An 18,775-nucleotide genomic window follows, 5' to 3' on the forward strand; every position below is an offset into this window, starting at 1 on the left:
AATCATAAAAAGTTCATGTTCACGTTAAGCCTATCCACATGACCAGCCCGTTGGCCAATCCCGGCACCCGGCCACTCATAAAGTTCTATCACAAAGTTGTAAATTTTCATAAAACAACAAGGAATTTATTGCATTTCTTCGTGTAGTGCTTTTAGAAGCAAGGTCCTGCTCCCCCCTCTTTCTGAGTCGCCATCTTCTTTTCTATAAAAGAGACAAATACACAGATCTCTATTGAGATCTATTTTCTGTCTGGGATTATAGCTAGAGGTTTTTTTTTCCTAGAAGGTAAAGTATTAGGTATGCGTGTTTCTACATAGGCTACTTTAAGTCATTATGTTCCATAGTACGCAATGGGCAAATACTATTTGTGTTTGGATATATTTACTTCAGAAATAAGAATGATAACACGAGCATGGGAACCGACCGACCGGCCGCCGAACTGATATTTTATTTAAAACGTTATTACTTACGACATATACCTTGATATACGAATTTCTTCACATACATGCCATTCTCATACAGTTTATTATGTAGGCCTGGACTTGCTTGTTAAAAGGTTGTTCATGAATGTTTATTGATGTACAGACTTGGAAATTAACTAATGGCCCATTTAATAGCAATATGGTGTTAGTCTATCCACAAAACGTTTGAACAATCAAAAATGCTAAAATTCCACATTATATTATTCCACAACATTATATAGTAACATTATAAGGTTTAGAAATACATTTCACACCAAATCTGTCTGCGTTATTTCGACATTTACAAAATACAGACTATTAGGCCTACGTTTCAGAGAGCATTGAATGAAAAATTATAATTGTATGGAAAGCCTTTGAAATAAATTAAAAAGGCCTCCGCAAAATCCAACATGACCATATATGCTACATTTTTTAACAGAGCTATACGAGGTCCTTACAAACCATATCCGTCCATTTTACCAACCAGTGTTATTAGGGCCCTCCACAGAGAACCTTAAGGTAGAAAAGTATGCCCCTAAAGTGTCCAACTTCAAGTACCAAAATAAGGTTTCCAATCACGTCCAGGTAAATTAGGGCCGCCCCGTGTAACTGAGGGACATTAATATAAAAACCGGAAAATAGTATGTAACAAACAGTAGTTGAAGTATATCTGGTTGTAAGACAACTCTCACTTGACCATACCAAACCTTATATATTTAAAAGACCAATAGACGCCAATGCGCAATGGATAATCTGACCGTACTAGTGTTTTCGCAATGCGGCATTCGCGTCACCCACCGGCCAATATTTTAAAGATGCCGAGGATGCTGCAGAAAGTTAGTTGGGTCACACCTGCAAGTAATGTCAGACCAAACGTTTGCAAACCGTACGTAGATTCCCAATAATCATATCTAAAAACCAATAGGCCTATCTAACTATAGCAATATATCTATAACAAATCCATAGGAAATAAAGTTATTCTACTCCAACTTTCCGTTTAGTAATCCAAAAGGGTCAGGATTGTAGCCCTGATCATTAAGTAGATAACATATTGGATTACTTATTGTGACACAGCCAGTAGTCGGCATGTATGGCCCATTTATTCTTGAAAAAATGAATTCGTTTAAATTGTTTCCAAGACAATTTTCGATTTAAAAACCACCTACATACCACACAAACCTAAAAAGCTTAAGTCCTCGATGCTACCTCTCAGAGCGGCCTATAATCCTACTAGCCATCTTAATAATTACACGTAGGACTATATTTCGGTTTGAAATTGAATTGCTGACAGTTGAGCCTAATTCGTGTATAGGATGCATCCCATGGATCTGGTGTCTCCTCTGTGTAGAATGTTAGGAATTAAAGGAAAATAACAGAGCAAACAACTGCAGCTAATCTGAATTGTCACAATAAAGCGCAGGCTCGCCAATGGATAGCCTTCCCAACCGTCTGTTCTGCCGATCTGTTTGGGCTCTTTTTGGGTTTGTGTTTTTATGGCAGTTTCCGGCCTATTCATACATGCAATAAAAGGCGTTAGACCAGGCTCCCACACACCCTGGAAATAGCAGCGCACTATTCGTTCACAAGAGTCGGTAAAGGATGGCTATTCTCACACACTGTTATATCCGACCTAGAGTCGGACACAAGATGAAGTTACTTTGTCCCATGAACATGCTCGAAAGATTGAGGTTATACGTTCAGGTAAATGGGAGATAATTGTAGTTTAACGGATGTATTGTAGTCAAGAAAGTGCAAGTAAAATGGAATGCTAGTTAGCATAGTGTTCTGAGAGATCTGTTATCCAACTTGTAATCTAAATTCGGCCCAACGTAAAAAGATTCCTGACTTAGAAACGACGTATGAATGTAACATCCCAAAAGCAAAAAAAAAGTAAGTAGAACAAAAACAATTTGGAATATTGAAAATGCTATTTAATTGGATTTTGTTTTGCATCAAAAGTGCTTACCTGTCGTTAAACGTGAGGGCAGGTTTTATAAGGGTTCCTATTGGTTTAATAGATAATCACTACAAACGATGTAAAACACTAGGTACTCAAACATCAAGGTAGCTAAGATCGTGAAGGGCTACGGATACATTTTGGTTGAACACTAGGCCTACCTATTTTTATTTTGTAGCTAAATATGAAGGCCAATTTAACCACAAATTCACATTCGCCTATACGGGTTTCTATTTTCTCGGTAAATCCTGAAAGTTATCCAAAGTAATTATAGATATTTATCAGTAGGCCTGATGTTTAATGGCCTACTATAGGTTGGCCAATTCATTTTTTACAACTAAATATATTATTTAGTCTAAGCTATAGGCTTATATGCAAAGTATGGAACATCGTAGCGTAGATTACCTCAAATTCAAACATTGTTTCAATCCACACAAATTAATAAATGAACGAAACCAGTAGCCGTTAGGCTATTATGTGGCTGCTGTTTGAGAACACTGCACATATAGGCCTATCACTTGAATAATCTTTTATTTCAATTAGGCTACTTCTTCATAAAAAAAACCAACACAACATTTAAGGACCATCCTCGTTTTTGCTGGCCGTTACTGTAGAAGATCGCAACGTGCTACAGTGCTATGCTAGACACAGCACAACGCTCATTGGATACTTAGGATCATCCTTGAAACTAAAAAAAAATAAACCAGTTGTTGTCTACATATTAAATTGCAATTTTTTTTTTTTTTTTGCAACCACACTACATTTAGTTATTGTGGAGTTATTAGCATATTCAGTTGAACCAAGTTCAGTTTTTTGTTCTTTAATAATCAAATCACATCCGCTTCATCATAATAAAACGTACGCATACAAATCATAGGTAGTGTACTGTTTCGTTTTCCCAGTGTAGAAACATGCTGAACATAAAAAAATATAAAAAAAATAAAGGTAACATGTATATCCATATTTCAATACACATCAAACTAACGCCTTTCTGAAAAGAAGTCCATGCATGTGCATCATGTTTTTATTGTTGAAGGTGCATGGTCCTCAATCAAAAGAGGCGACTTAAATCTAAGCAATATGTTGAATGTTAACAGGCCAACACATTTATATAAACAATTTTCCAAAGATTCTGAGTGCAGTTTGTCCTTTTAGTTGACATCCAAACATATGTTTGTGAAAGGTAGTATGGACCTTCAGAGGATGAACAAATCATGTTGCCTGAAACTATGGACTGGCCCCTATGGAAACGGTTATGTGAACATATACCGAACCATGTTGTCGTCAAAAAACATGCATGAATAAAATGACTAAATAACAATAATACTGTTTAAAAAAAAAGGGGAGCTCTGTAAGTGCCGAGCCTTCTACGGCTACTTCTTCATACAACAAGTATAAACATGAAGTTCTCAATAGGTACGTTTCCCTAAAGCTCTAGTTCTCTTCCCCCTCTTCGCCGACTGCAAGCTCAACCGTGATGGGGGAGCTCGCTCCGCTCGTCTTGTTCTCTTTCTTCCACTTCATCCTCCGGTTCTGAAACCAGATTTTGATTTGCCTCTCGGTGAGGCAGAGCGCGTGGGCTATTTCTATCCTCCGCCGCCTCGTGAGATAGCGGTTGAAGTGGAACTCTTTCTCCAGCTCCAGCGTCTGGTAGCGGGTGTACGTCTGTCGTCCTCGCCTTCTATCTGCACCTGTCCAAGTGATGTAAAAACACACGTTTTCACGCGGACAGGACAAAGAACAGTAATAAGGGTTCAAACAATAAAACAAGACTGATATCAAATGTAGCTGACCAACAGTATCGAGCAAGAGATAGAAAAATACATGGGAGAGCGAAAGGAAGGAAGGATATTAACTTATTTTCTCACCTGAAATATTAGTCTGAATACAAGTAACGGATTACCCTGACTAAAAACCACCGTCATACAATAAGTCGTATTGCAGCGTGTGTAAATGTAGATTTATGAGATAATGTGAGCTTCTACCTATGGCGTCGAAAGTTGCGGTGCATGAACATTGGTTGTGTGTTTACCACCTCCCATCACCGAGGTTATTACGGTCTAGTAAACGCAGTTAACAGCCTTGTAACACCAGCCAGTAACCATTTATTTGGTTCAGCCATTTGCCCTTGGCTTGGTGTGTGTAATTCAGGCAAAAATGTTGCGATACAAGTGACATTGGGACATCCCATGTGTGCGTCCACTGTTGACGTCGGAAGGCCACGTAAATATATTTGTGAGCGTGTGTGTGTGTGTGTGTGTGTGTGTGTGTGTGTGTGTGTGTGTGTGTGTGTGTGTGTGTGTGTACGTGTGTGTGTGTGTGTGTGTGTGTGCGTGTGTGTGAAATGTTGTTCGAAGTCCTATAAAGGTTCGGGGCTATGTCGGGTAGGATTCATTTAATTCAAAGGAAATACCAATAAAACATTTTTCAGACCAAAATATATATATAAATATTTATTTATTTTCCAGAGCCTGTTTGGTTTTCGGTGATTATAGTGTATTCAGTTGTAATCATACAGTAAATAACCCAATGAGACTTTAGGCCTATTAGAAAAATACGACAACGTTTTCATTGCATATTCATATTGATTAGACCTCATTTGGAAAGGCACTCAAACTGTGGCCAACACATTTGAAATATAAACCCTTATTATCGAACTTGAGCCATGTTCTGTGTTATTTTTTTCTTATTTTTAACAGGATATGTCATTTGAGGAGGAGCAGTACCGCTAACAGCCGACAACTGGATCGAAAATGAGAAAAACATTTGAAATATTTGACACTCTGTCTACCCTTGGTGTGTGTGTGTGTGTGTGTGTGTGTGTGTGTGTGTGTGTGTGTGTGTGTGTGTGTGTGTGTGTGTGTGTGTGTGTGTGTGTGTGGGGGGGGGGGTGTTTGTGTCAGTGTGTTTCACTGTGTGTCAGTGTGTTTCACTGTGTGTTTCACTGTGTGTGTCAGTGTGTGTGGGTGTGTGCCTACGTGGATGAAATTAGTGATGAAATCACGTTACAGTATAATTCAATAAAATGCTGGGATAAATATGTAAATATGAGCGTTTGGTTGGGTTTGTTTCCAGGATGCTCATCTGTTCTTGTTTAAACAGATAATATAGAAGGCCAGTGTATACTATAAGAAAGATTTGTTTCAAATCCACACGTACTTTATTATAAGTATAGGATTAAAGTGAGATGTTGGAATAGTACACCTAAAGTAGAGAAGAAATTAGGATTTCATACAAATAGGTGTATGCCTGCCAAGGTTGATAAGTCTATTTTATTCCTTGATCCCTAAAGAAGCTATCAAGATATTGTCATTCAATGGCTACTGCTTCCTCTTCAGCAGAACAGACGCGTTTTCACATGGCAAATCATCATTCAAGATCGTATTGTACTCTTTCTTAACAATATTCTTATTCAAAGTTAAAACTATATAGTGGGAACACTTCAGCTTTCTGAAAGACATTTTTTCTCAGCAGGCGTCCCCGTTCGATCGGTGAGTTTAAAACTATTTCCGTTCAGGGATCTCAGCAGCTGGTTTCTTCTATTTTCTACTTGTACGGGTTGGAATGATTATGATCGTGAGTGGGTGTGGAGCGCGCATGCGCGTTTAAGTATATCCTGTGAGCGAGTGTGTGTTCGCTCGCACATTCAATTTTTATTAAAAGCAGTAGGCATAATGTGTGAATGAGTGAGTGAGTGTTTGCAAGTCTGACCTTTGTTAGCGCGCGCGTCTGCTTGCGCGCGTGTATACGTGTTTGTGTGTGTGTGTGTGTGTGTGTGTGTGTGTGTGTGTGTGTGTGTGTGTGTGTGTGTGTGTGTGTGTGTGTGTGTGTGTGTGTGTGTGTGTGTGTGTGAGTGCGTAATTGCCATTTCCTCTTGACTGCAGAGCGACGTATCCGTTTTTTCACTTTAGTTGAAAAAAACGAGAAAACGCATACGCAGAAAGAGAGACCGATTAAAATGAAATCATTTTTCATCTATGTTGGGTTTGCTGCACTCACGCTGTCAACAAAGATTTATTCGAAGCAACAGAAATAGCTTGTGCTTTGGAGGAACTCTGTTTCTTCGCATGAAGAGGCCGATTAAAACAAGGCATTGTGCTTACTCATCCACTCCTGTGTACCTCGCACACGGGTATAGATTCTCTCTGGAAAGAAAGATAGCCGTAACAAAAACTAGAGAATATATATTGGTAGGTGTGGGTAGAAAAAAATATCCACATTATTTTTCGACAAGTGATTATTTATTTGACTTAGAGGTGAGATGCGTGTACCTATTTCATCAACCGATCATTCTCACCCACAAAGATTAACGGCTATACTCCGGACTCTCAAATCACTCCTTTACATTCTAGACATTCCTTCAATTTCTATTGAACGCCGGGCCTGGAATTTGATCTAAATTAAAATCAGTAAATTCATTATGGTGGCTGTCGCGAGAGCCAGTTTCCGCGCTGCACGGGCATACGAGCGCAACCTCACGCACATCTCAACATGCAGGCAAGCGAGGAAAAGGAAGGATAACATATAAATCTTGGCGACACCTGTGTTCATTTATTTTGTCCGCCCCTGTTAATATATGTTTGTACACCCACGTTTAAAGTGAATAACCTAAGTTAATCACTATCAATTTTCTGATTGAGAATTTATTTACCTTATTATAGCCCTACTCATTAATTATTTTGTGTCCAAAGAACACAAAATCGCCTCGGCTGTTCAGTTATTGTATTTGCTAAGCCTTTTCTTACACCTAGGTTCACAAAAGGAGAAACTTATACGCGCACCCTAGCGCACACACACAAACACGCGGGCACCCCAAAACACACACACGCGCACCCACTCACGCACACGCACACACGCACTTATAAACCCACGCACGATCACGCATACACCCACGCCCACAGGTAGACAAACACAGACACACGCCTATAGACGGGTGTGTTTCGCAGGCATAAAACAGAGCAGCAGTGGATGGCTTAAAACTATGGGCAACAGTAGCCCTTCATTGATGCAAAGTCAAGAGATAGGGGCATGCCTGGCTGTCATGATGTAGTCTTCACCGACTGGATAACGCAGTTACTGATTGGGGACGAAGTGGTGAGGGTTTGTGTATTATAAAGAATATTACGATTGATATTTTCAAGATTTTATACGTTGACATTTTTATTTTCAGCAAATATGGTGGTAATAGCACACATACGTAACGACAAAAGGATGCGTAAACAAAGGTAATAAACACAGTAACACCCACACATACCCACACGCACATACACATACGCATCACCCCTCCTCCCCCCACACACAGACACAGGCTTTTACTATGCTCACAATCCGACTTTAAAGCATGAATGTTTGAAAAGAAAACACTGGCTACTTCAATTAGCTATAGACCACAGCAAAACATTATTTGTGCGTATTTTTGGTATATGCCAGGCAAGCCTCAGAGGCCATGAAGGATGTTGTTGTTGTTGGTGTTGGTTTGTTGTGGTCGGGGGCGTTGCTCCAAGGACCATATCGCAATGCAGCCCTCCATTCAATGTTCAGACTGTTACCATCGAAACAATGACGCTTTCATTATCAAAGCTCAGACATCAAACCTATGCAAGAATTTATAGTGCTAAGGGGACGCTCTGACAGTGCAATGATACAACAGGCCATTAACTGGATGGTACGTACCAAAGGTTCAGAAGTTAAGTAGAATTTGACAAAACTATTTCACAAAATCTGTGAAAATCAGAAGCTTATGCTCAATGTTTCTTAAGTTCAACCATGCCATGGACATATACACTTTGAGGTTGAAATTCGGATTGCTATTCCTATAAAAAAAAATTCTCCAAAATACAATGTTGTCTGATGAATATTCACCAAGCCCTATTATACGGCTTTATAGGGGTTGAGATTCATAAAAGATCTGCTGGACGGCAGAGAGGGAGCGAAAGAAGGGAGAGATAACGGAACCAGGGAGGGAGAGGAAGGAGTGGTCGTAAAACCAGACTGGCATGCTTCAACTGCCGGCCTCGGCCGCTCCGCAACGGGAGCAACAGTTTAAGGACCGTTTAACGTAATTATCGGGTTGAGCTAACGCGCACATCGCCAACCAAGCTCTCCTCCGCGTTCAACAAACCCTTAACATGCTATTCTCGTCGATTATTGCCATTCTAACTTTAAATATTTCTGAATCCACCCGTGGGTTATTTCGATGTCTTGTTTAACTCCCCTTACCTGAGCTTCGCATCCAGGGGTAAATGCGTAGACTCTCTTCGGTAAGTGAATGGTGGTCTTCGGAGGATGTTTGCTTTCCGAAGCCAGAGTCTGAGTTAGATGCGATTCTGGAGCCCAGATGTTGGCTGTCGGAGTGCCGGTCAAACAGAGATCCGTGAAGTGAGCTCAGCGAACCGGATCCCAGCCCGTAAGACACAGCCTCGGCTCCGCTTGAATACATTTCTGGACTGGGAGAAAGAATTGATGGTAAACTGTTCCCGTTGCCTCCGTGCAGTCTAGAAAATGAAACTAATGACGATGAGCAAGGAGGAAACTCTCTGCCGTTTCCTCCATTGGTGACATGATGATAGCCACTTCGAGAGGAGTTGGAAGCGAGAGTGCACGATGAAGTTGGACAAGAGTCTGGAAAGGTGCCGCCGCTCAGTGTGTTTGGGAACACCACGGAGCAACTTGCTGCGGCTTGTTGGTATTTGGAAAACAACGCGTTGGCGTAGTACAGCGAACTCATAATTTCGTGCCGATGATTTGTAGGCCTGGGGTGGTTAAATGTCGACTTTTTACGAGGTGGTGTGAATTATTGGCTGGGTATTACTGTCTACATTTCCACAAAAAAAACTCACCCATTCCTTCCCCCCTCCCCTTGATGTCTTTCCTCAGGAGCCACGTGACGGAGTTCCATGTGATGTCAAGATGTCCAATGGCCGATTTGGTTTGAGAATGGCTCGGGCCTGAGGGGGAATGAGCGATACACAGCACCGAGTGTCCGCTTGAATGCGCCAATGAGCAAAGTAGACCAGGACAGTCCGTAAACTGAAGGTCGGTCCAGTCAGCCAATTTACGGCACAGCAAACGTAGGGTAGTATCTGCATCGGTACAATACGTTATTTTGGTAACTGCCCGATACCTCCAAATATTCATCCAAAACCTCGAGGTGATCAACTCATCTGGAAGAATATGGAAAACGTTCAAGCCTACTTATTTTAGTAATTGGAAAATAACCAAAATCAACGCGTGTGAATAAATCATATGGTACATAACTGAACATTATGAATACATTTACATTCAGGGCATTTAGGGGACGATTTTATCCAAAGCGAACTTTTAAATAAATTAAAAGTAAGTCCAACTGACAGATGTACAGATAGCCTATAGAGAGAGAGTAGGAGATGGCAATTCCCCCGGCAGCATTAGTCACATAGATACAGCAGAACGGAACACGCTAGCGGGGGTATGGGAACTTAAGAAAGACACTTTTGTTTTGGTCAATGTTTTCTCTTTATACTGACCCCACTATATAGCGTAGCCAATGTTATGTCTACTTCTGACAGCTGATTATTGGAAAAGTGGATCATAGCCTATATGGACTCTTGTCGTGAACAGCCTGCATATGTTCCATTGTTGCTCACAGTGACTCATTATTTTAATAATTTATGAATTTCACCAAGACAATTCCATTGACCTATATGCATGTTTCATTAAATGTAATAGTATTTATCTGATCTTGGTTGTTTGTGCAATCATAGCCTACTCAATTGTATTCAATATCTGATATTTGTTGTATGACGATGTAAGACGCCATAGTCCTACTGATAAATGATAGGCCTGAGAATCTAATCGGCGTACCTGGTTAGGTAGGACAAAACCATCTGTTTCCGTATACTTCTCCTCAATGAGGTCAACAATATGAGCTGTGAGTACAACCACTGAATCAGTTAACTGAACCCCTTGGCAACATTAGTTAGACTAAGGCACACATTAAGATCGTATAGGTAGGGTAAAAGGCTATTTCAACTTTGTCCCTGTACTTTACTGATTACATATCCACTCAGAGAAAACTCACATTGAGTCATGTATTTTACGTTAGATCGTTTGTATTACCCTACTAATCTGGAGTTAAATATAAAATTCCAAGTATTTGTTTGTAGAATTAGTCTTGCATATACCAGAACGTGTCTGTGAGTGTTGAGCGAACAGGGTTTAGGGTTGTCCTTTGACGTAACTTTTAGGAGGTGGGTGTGTGATATACAACCTTCGGAATGGTTATATCAGCGTATCAACGCATGACGGAAAGCCATATCATTCTTATCTAATTTTTGCCCTATTCATTTCTTTACACGCTAAAATGGATCTGTTTATCAATTTAGGCAGCTACACGTTTCTTCAACCAATAGGAAATTGTCAACCATCAAGTTTCATTTATCTTAAAGCATGGGGCCATAGCCTACTGTTAAAAGGGCTGATACTTTTTGCATTAAACACTGCTTTGAATTAAGTATGCTGTTACGTATTTTCCTTGGTTACGTATAATGTGTTTCATAAAACAAAGGATTCGAAATGTGAGTCTGGCATAAGCACTTCACCATTCATGGATCATCATATTATGGCCTATATTTGTGTAGGCCTGAATGTAAAACGCTGAACAGTAAGTTCTGAATCCATCACTGCACTTACAATTGGTTGTAGAAATGATCTCGCGTTCTCACTAGGAAATGATGGAAGATGTGAGAAACCTTCCCATGAATCCTTAAAGTTTTAACTCTAATTTTCTTCCTTTTTAACAGAATACCAAGGTTATATTTGACGCAATCTTTGTTACTTGTTCATCGCCAGCAGTCTAGATTAAAATCTTTGAAGTGTTTCAGTGATAAAGCTTCATAGGAGGCATTCTGACGGCCCACCCTAATGCATCTTGCCTGTTGGCAGTCCGGAGGCTTATTAAAAGAAAGAAAAACGTGATATTCCCTATAACTTTCAGCCATATGGAAACTATTTGACGGCACAAATACACTGACCTTGCGTCCTCATCTGCATTATGATGATGGAAGACGCGACTTTCCAACGGCTGAAGTGATGGGCCTAGAAGAACACGTCATAAATAAGCCAATGTTTTGATGAGAAGGCTGGCTCCGGAGATTTGCCGTCTGTTGTTTAAAGAGCCAATTTCCGAGTCGGGACTTAATGTTTGGCCTCGTGAACTGAACGTTTTTATCAGTCTGCGTGCTGACAGATTAGAGCACGCCTGTAGTAACTGAGAAGCTACCACAAGGCTAAGAAGAAAGCAAAAGGGAATTCCCTTTCCCTTACTTCCTTCTATTTATCTTACTTTTTTGCTTTATAGGCCTATAGGCCTATTTTTTTTTATTTTTATCAATTAGGCCTACCTGATTAATTAAATCTGCAAGCAAAACACCGACCTAATGCCATTAGACAATTTACAGCATCGTCACGTTCCGAAAACGATTGTGTTAATAGAGGTGCGGGAAATAAATGCGTCAAGTTAAATTGATAATGGACTTTGACATTTTTATTACAGTTATCCTCTTTTTTTTTTTTAATTTTTAGGAATAGTCTTTATTTGCACTGTGCGCATGCTTTTTACCCAAACAGAGAAAAGTAAGAGAACATAAACAAACACAATCGATCAAAAAACGAACAAAAAACAAGTAAGGGCATCAAGAGTAAAAAAGAGATAAGACTTAGGCTACTAAAACGGCATAAATAGGCAGTTTCATGTTGTTGGAATTTTCATAAGTTGCTAAGTCGTCATAATATAGTCGTCATCTATCACCTTCAAAACAACAACAACCACATAAGTGAGAAGAACAGTAAAAAGTGCACCATCATCATCTTAACTTAAAAACTATACAGCTGCCAAAGATAAAATTGTTAATGGTCGTTTTCTAACAATATAGAAATGTTTTCACGATAATTGTTCGACAATGAAAGAAAACTATCATTTTTCTTAGTTTTTTGTTTTGTTTTGTTTGTATTAGACACTAGAGACTATATTTGTTTGTGTGTGTGTTTGACTCGGCGCCCTACACCTTTACACGAATTGTCCAAAAGTACAAATACTTCATTCCCAGTTTCATTAATTCCCAAAGTCAAGATGGTTTTAACGTCTCCCAGCAAGCGGTCCTATAGCCTACAGTCATGTCCAGCAAAGTCGCCTTTCTGGAGACTTAAGTTCATAAAGTTCTTGAAACGTTGACTTGATTAGTCCAACGGCCTCACACTGTATGACAAAAATATCGGTTCCGCCATCAGTTCCTTCAACGATACAGTCCGTGATTTATACACTCACAAACTCCATGATATTTCACCGCTCCTACTCTCCCTACGTTTTTTTTCAATTCTACATTTGTTTGCTGTCCTTGTCACAGCATTCGTCGCTGGCGGAAGACTGCGACCCGGCCGTCCCGGCGACGCTGCCCGCACCCCCCGCTCCCCCTCCTCCCCCAGCACTCCCACCCTCCCTGAGTTCCTTCTCCCTCTTTTCCCTCTCCACCTCTTCTTGTTCGCTCTTGCTGCTGGGGAACTTGTCCTTGTTGTTTTCCTTCTTCCACTTCATCCGCCGGTTCTGGAACCATATTTTCACCTGCCTCTCCGTTAGTGCCAGGGCATGGGAAACCTCAATGCGGCGCTTACGGGTCAAATAGGGGTTGAATAGGAATTCCTTCTCCAGCTCGAGGGTCTGATAACGGCTGTAGGTCTGTCGGCCTCGCCTCCTGCCAGCAGCTACGAGGCAGAAAGAGAAATATGGGGAGAGCGTGTAACATGATTAGTAAAATATCCGCCTAACAAAATAGTCATTGGACAATGTTGGCGCTACTTTGCAATTTAAATCACAAAAAATGTCAATAAAGTAAGGTAACAGACAAGACAAATGCATTATTATTATTATTCATATAATGAAGTTTGAAGTTATGAAGTCATATATGGTTTAACATTTATATTTCTTTAATCAATTATCTAATATTTCTTTAATTAAACACTAGACAGAAATAATATAGTATTCAAAACTCATTAAGTAGTTTTCCGTAATTGTTCTTGTTGTCGAAAAAAATAGTGTGCGAATATGCCTAGGCCTATATGTTAATCCACGCTCGGCGAGAAAGTAAGAACATAGATTGATAAATAATTATGCAATTTCAGCGTAGTACTGTATTGCACACATAAATATAATAGACGAGTGTGGGAGTATTGCCCTGGCGGTAAATGTTACTAGGCCTACTTATTTTTACACTTCACGGAGCAACGTTTGAACTACCTGGAACTGCCCTACTTTTATTGAGAGATAGACCATACATGTTTGGATCAAGTGTAACTTTTGTGAAGTAGGCCTACACAAACCATCTTGTTTGGGCACTCGAGTCATGTTGACGTAGGCCCATGTCATTTTAGAGTCTATAATCAGCGAGATTAACCTATGAACGGGCCGAAGCATATTGGAGATTTACCTAATACACGTTGGTTTATTTATCATAGACAACAAATACGAGGTACTTCCAGTGAACTTCGACATATTTGGAGCCAAGCTACGACAGAAAGCAAACACTAATTGCATAAACAATCCTACAAAGGCAAATGAGCTGTATGAAATTGGTAAAAAGAGAAGCAACAACAAACTACGGAAAGAGGAAGCGCCTTACATATAGCCTACAAGCAATCATATATGGCCTATATCCAGGCATTGTTATATTAAATTGTATGCGTATATTATATTAATTGAACATCAATATCAGCCTTAAACAGTTAAAGTTTATTGAAAGTCTGCAACAACCTTTATTGGTTTGTATTTTCTATTTGAAGATTACATTTCGCTTGCCATACAGCAATTAACGATACATGCTGGTGAGCTGGTGAGCTGGTGAACGATACATGCTGGTGAGCTTGGAGTATAGTTTTAGCAAGAAAATGCAGAAAATAATCAGAACTTTTATAATGAGTGTGATGTAGGTCTATCAAACAATAAGGCCCTGCACAAGAGATGAGCAAGGTTATCCAAGAATGCCACATCAGTAAACTATAGCTTACTGTAAACCTTATCCGAAGAAAACGGGCTGCTCTCATCAATTATATTCCATGCATTTACAAAGCAGAATACAAGCACACGCCGCAAAACATCCATCTAAGAAAATGGACTGCTAGCCTCTAGCTTACTGTGGCACACACGTCAACCCATTCCGGTTTCCTTTCCTTTCTCCATATCCCTTTTCCTATATTCTTACTCACGTAAATCTCAGCCAGCATAATCAATCCATAACGATGACTCTTTCAATTATAGCCATGGCCACCCATATCATCTCGGACGATGGTTTGTTTTTAATAGGGCGTTTCGTTGGACTATCTGCAACATTCCACATTTATACTAATGTTGAATGTCTATACTACTCACCATACCCCCAGAGTTCCCGTGAACACAGAAAAGGATTTGGAAACGTGATAAAACAATAATGGTCCACTCATAACCTATAGACTACTATATTCTAAAAGTGGTTTATTTGTACACATGGATCTGCGCCGCCATCGTCGTAAAACAGACTACCCCGTGTATAGATTAGTGGAGTTCAAAGAAAAAACTGTTCACATTCGACCCCACACCTAGATGTGATAAGATTTAAAGGCTACAATGACACGGACAGGCTTACAGCAGCTATCTGGTCGAAACAGCCACGTTGTGGGGAACGTTGACGTCCACGGACCCACAGTAAAGTCGTACAAATAAAACGGTAAAACTTTTGCCCTTGTGTTAACCAGCTCCGAGGTGTGTAAATGTGTCCAGCAAAGAGGGCACTTGAAAGACGCACTTCTTTCTCCCTTGATTCAATAGTTTTGCGTTTGAGTGTGCTACTTCATTGATTATTTCGATATGGCCCTCCGTGAGATATACGAAGTAAAACAGCTGTTCAACCTTTTGTATATTGTTAGTATGTTCAACTTAAGACATGAAAGTTCCTCTGGCACTCCACCCCCCCCCCCCCCTTCTTTACATCTGCCCTGTGTGTGTCAGTGGGTCTCAATCCTGTAGCGTGTTGCCTGAACCCTATGGCAGGGGTAATTAAACACTAAACTCATTCGCAAGTTGTGGAGCTCCCAATAAAACCATAAACACGTATTGTCTCACTTGCGAATCGCTGTAAAAGCCAGAAGTCGAATTGCTGTTCTGGCATAGCTGGTTTACACATTTTCTGAAATTTCTACCCCTGCCCCACTCTGTGAGCCGGAGTGGAGAGGCAAAGAAGGGTCTCTATGGGCGCTCCCCCGATGCGTTCGCTCAGGAGGCAAATACACTTTTTTACACGCTCTAGCTTGGTGAAGTTTGTAGCCTACCTGATAATATGTTAATATTGAAGCAAATGTCCTCACCTTGTGGCCTCATCCATGGGAAGAGCTGGGTCGGCGAAGGGCTCTGCTCGGTGCCTTCCGCGTCATCTCCACCTAGTCCGGGCGCTCCGCTGAGTTTACAGTCGCTATACTGCACCAGGTCCGCGTCTTGAGCCCCGAAAAGCGTCTGGCGTTGGAGGGCGTCGTATCCGTAGAAGTTACCGGGCTCGCCGTGGCATGTGACCGCGCATGGGCTCTGCGGGTACGGATTGCTGGGTAGGGTGGAGGCCCCATGGTGGTAAAAGTCCTGGATTTGCGGAGGGTGCTGAAAAGTTGCCCCCGAGCCGGGGCCGTAAACCACGGTGGGTCGGCTGCCAGCGAGGTCCTGTGCGAAGCCGCACTCGTAGTAGTTCGGACGTAACGAGTCCCCACTTTTGTATTTAGAGAACAGCGAGTTGACGAAATAGGAACTCATCGTTGATTTGTTGGCAGGAGTCGTTATTTTTTGGATTGTTAGAAGATTGAGAAGTAAGAATTAGTAGGATTGTGATACAATTTTTTTGGTCGTGACTTTTCAGCAGAGGAAGAGAGACAAACAGCATACAAAAAGAAAGACAGCCACTGGTGTGTTTCACTGTTGTGTTTTTCCCGACCACAACAAACAAGCCGGTAGTGAAGTGAATAACGGTAGCCAGCCACAACAATCACTCCGATTCCATAAAATCTCCAGCGAAGAAGAAGAGGAAGGGTTCGTGCGCATCACAATTCCGGTATGGCGCGGATGCCTGCCAAGCTCTCAAACGTTTTTTCCGTGATTTACTCCTCTGCAAATGAGTTGTTTCATATTTTTGCCGGTGTCTGTTTCAGGGATAATTTGCATCTATTATCAACTCTTCATCCCATTGGCTTTCCCACACAGTGTTCCCCCTCGCGACGAATCTCTCGGTCTCCACACTGCGCTCTGAGCGTCTGTGATGCGAAGAGCGAGAGAACGAGAAAAGAGAGGTGAAAAGAGAAAGAGGGGAGAGAAACACTGAGTGGGGGAGAAACGAGGGGCCGCGGAGAGTAGGGATGCAAGGGGTGCAGAAGGGAGAATGATGGGGAGGGAGGGGGTGAGAATATGTGCAGGATTAATATATTCAAGCGAGGGGGGAGAAACTTAATGAGAATTCTGCCGCTTTGCATCCGATCAAGCCCCCCCGACTCCCGCCCTCCCCCACACCCCCCCCCCTCCCTGTTCACCAACTAAGCCCACACTCCTCTCCTGAAGGACTCCTTCAAGAGAAAAAAAGACATTGTGTTTTCTTTAGCAGTGGCTAATCAGAAGAAGGTTAGAACTGTGGATTGCTCGCATTAACATGTGAGCATCTTTTTTCACTTAAAACTTCAGATCCCTGAGAATTAACGCATCCCGCACTGTTTGTGTGTGTGTGTGTGTGTGTGTGTGTGTGTGTGTGTGTGTGTGTGTGTGTGTGTGTGTGTGTGTGTGTGTGTGTGTGTGTGTGTGTGTGTGTGTGTGTGTGTGTGTGTGTGTGTGTGTGTGTGTGTGTGCGTGCGTGCGAGAGGGGGAGAATACAAACAGCGAAAGAGAGATCCGGCGATTCTAATTGGTGTCGCTTTTAACAAGTCGGCCACTATTAAAAATGATGGAGGTTTTAAAACTTGCTGTCAAAGCCTCCTTTCCCGCGCATGAGGTCCAGCGTTCAGTTCGAGAAATGAATGGCCGTGGCTCGATGTAACATTTTGATCATTTTATAAATATCAGCGTTATACGGGGATGGAGCCGGATTCGTGGAGGATGTTGTAGTTGTGTGGGCTGCTCTTGTATCGCCGCTGATGGTAATGGAGAAAGTGTCTGTAAATGGCTTAACAAACTATAAAATGCCATAAACGCCGGGGCAGTGTTTGGTTGTTTACGTCGTGCATCAAAAAAGCAGTTAGGTTTTTACGAGGTGCCTCGACCGAAGGCAGTAAACGCCTCACTCGAAGCTCATTTCAGCCGCTCGGAAATATCTACGAATTTAATTGTCATTTTAGTTGTGTTTTCCATACGGCCTCTCTTCATTATGAAGGGCCAGAGGTTCGAACCCTGGGATCAGTAAAGACAATTGTTGTAATATATCTTTGACCCGGTTAACGAGATGTTAAGTTGGGGAAAGGTTAGACGTTCTGTAACAACCAAAGCAAAATCAACGTTGTAAAATTTTTCACTTGAACCTTTTGCAACGGCTTACTAGTGAATGTAAAGCAGGCCTACTGCAAATGGGCTGTATGCCATCAGAGGCCCTCACGGACCCGATATGAACAATCCTGTAGCCTACCTAAATATGTCCCTATTGGTCTTGTCATAGCAGGTGTACAATGGTTGCAACAATGCATCGTAGATGTTATTTTTGTTGATGGCAAATATTTGAGGTTAAAGGGACAATTTTAGTTCACTTTGGTCATTTTAGCATCAATGAATTGCGGTGTTTGAATGTAACAGCACAGATTCCGGGACGACAACCAACCAGATAAGCCTGACAGATTAACAGGAGCAACATGATACATGTTATTTTGTAGTTAAATAACGTATTCCGAGTTTTGTGTCATACATTTTGTTTTCATAATTACATTTTCTTTTCCCTGACTATAGGTCCTCCACTAAATCGAGAGAATCTTGTGATTAAACCAATAAAACCATAGGCCTATGGCAATTTTCTAGTAATCTGATAAGCCTTATTCCTAGGGTTTGCATCTCGATAATGGACAAGCACACTGAGAAAAGGCATTTCAAATCGCTTTCACCACAACAAACGTCTTCGTGTCTTCATCTGTCACGACCCTCGCTTCACAACTTCCCAGTAAACAAAGCATCTTCCCACTGTATACTGAGTGAAACGTATCGCCACATACACACTGCAATACCCTGGCTCGCATATTATTCAGTTGTTCAGTCTCTGCAACCCCTATCGTAGGCCTAGATGGGCCCCATTAAAAAAACAACTTCAATTGATATGCAGCTTTGCTCTGATCATTATTGTGCATGGAT

At 41.3% G+C, this 18,775-nt stretch overlaps 2 protein-coding genes and 1 long non-coding RNA gene across 4 annotated transcripts; 1 reads left to right on the top strand and 2 right to left on the bottom strand.

Annotated features, from left to right (window-relative positions):
* Positions 1–2,932: 2,932 nt before the first annotated feature.
* Positions 2,933–9,399, bottom strand: hoxb7a (homeobox B7a). 2 transcript variants are annotated; one of them, XM_060043285.1, is made up of 3 exons: positions 9,258–9,399; positions 8,638–8,864; positions 2,933–4,109 (listed from the first exon to the last, which is right to left on the bottom strand). In XM_060043285.1, exons 1-3 carry the CDS (start codon positions 9,314–9,316, stop codon positions 3,853–3,855), a joined length of 543 nt encoding a protein of 180 aa, XP_059899268.1. In that variant the 5' UTR covers positions 9,317–9,399; the 3' UTR covers positions 2,933–3,852. The 2 variants fall into 2 exon arrangements, with proteins under 2 accessions (XP_059899268.1, XP_059899260.1); XM_060043277.1 differs by lacking the exon at positions 9,258–9,399 and having other exon boundaries at positions 8,638–9,249.
* On the top strand, positions 6,477–10,909 carry LOC132451056 (uncharacterized). Its single transcript, XR_009523959.1, has 3 exons — positions 6,477–7,512; positions 7,589–7,643; positions 9,295–10,909. It is a non-coding gene; the product is annotated as an uncharacterized LOC132451056 (long non-coding RNA).
* Positions 10,910–11,914: 1,005 nt separating this feature from the next.
* Positions 11,915–16,856, bottom strand: hoxb8a (homeobox B8a). Its single transcript, XM_060043244.1, has 2 exons — positions 15,787–16,856; positions 11,915–13,155 (listed from the first exon to the last, which is right to left on the bottom strand). Exons 1-2 carry the CDS (start codon positions 16,217–16,219, stop codon positions 12,773–12,775), a joined length of 816 nt encoding a protein of 271 aa, XP_059899227.1. The 5' UTR covers positions 16,220–16,856; the 3' UTR covers positions 11,915–12,772.
* Between the last annotated feature and the right edge of the window lie 1,919 nt (positions 16,857–18,775).

The sequence above is a fragment of the Gadus macrocephalus genome, chromosome 2 (assembly GCF_031168955.1).
Source record: "Gadus macrocephalus chromosome 2, ASM3116895v1".
Classification (NCBI taxonomy): Eukaryota; Metazoa; Chordata; class Actinopteri; order Gadiformes; family Gadidae; genus Gadus; species Gadus macrocephalus.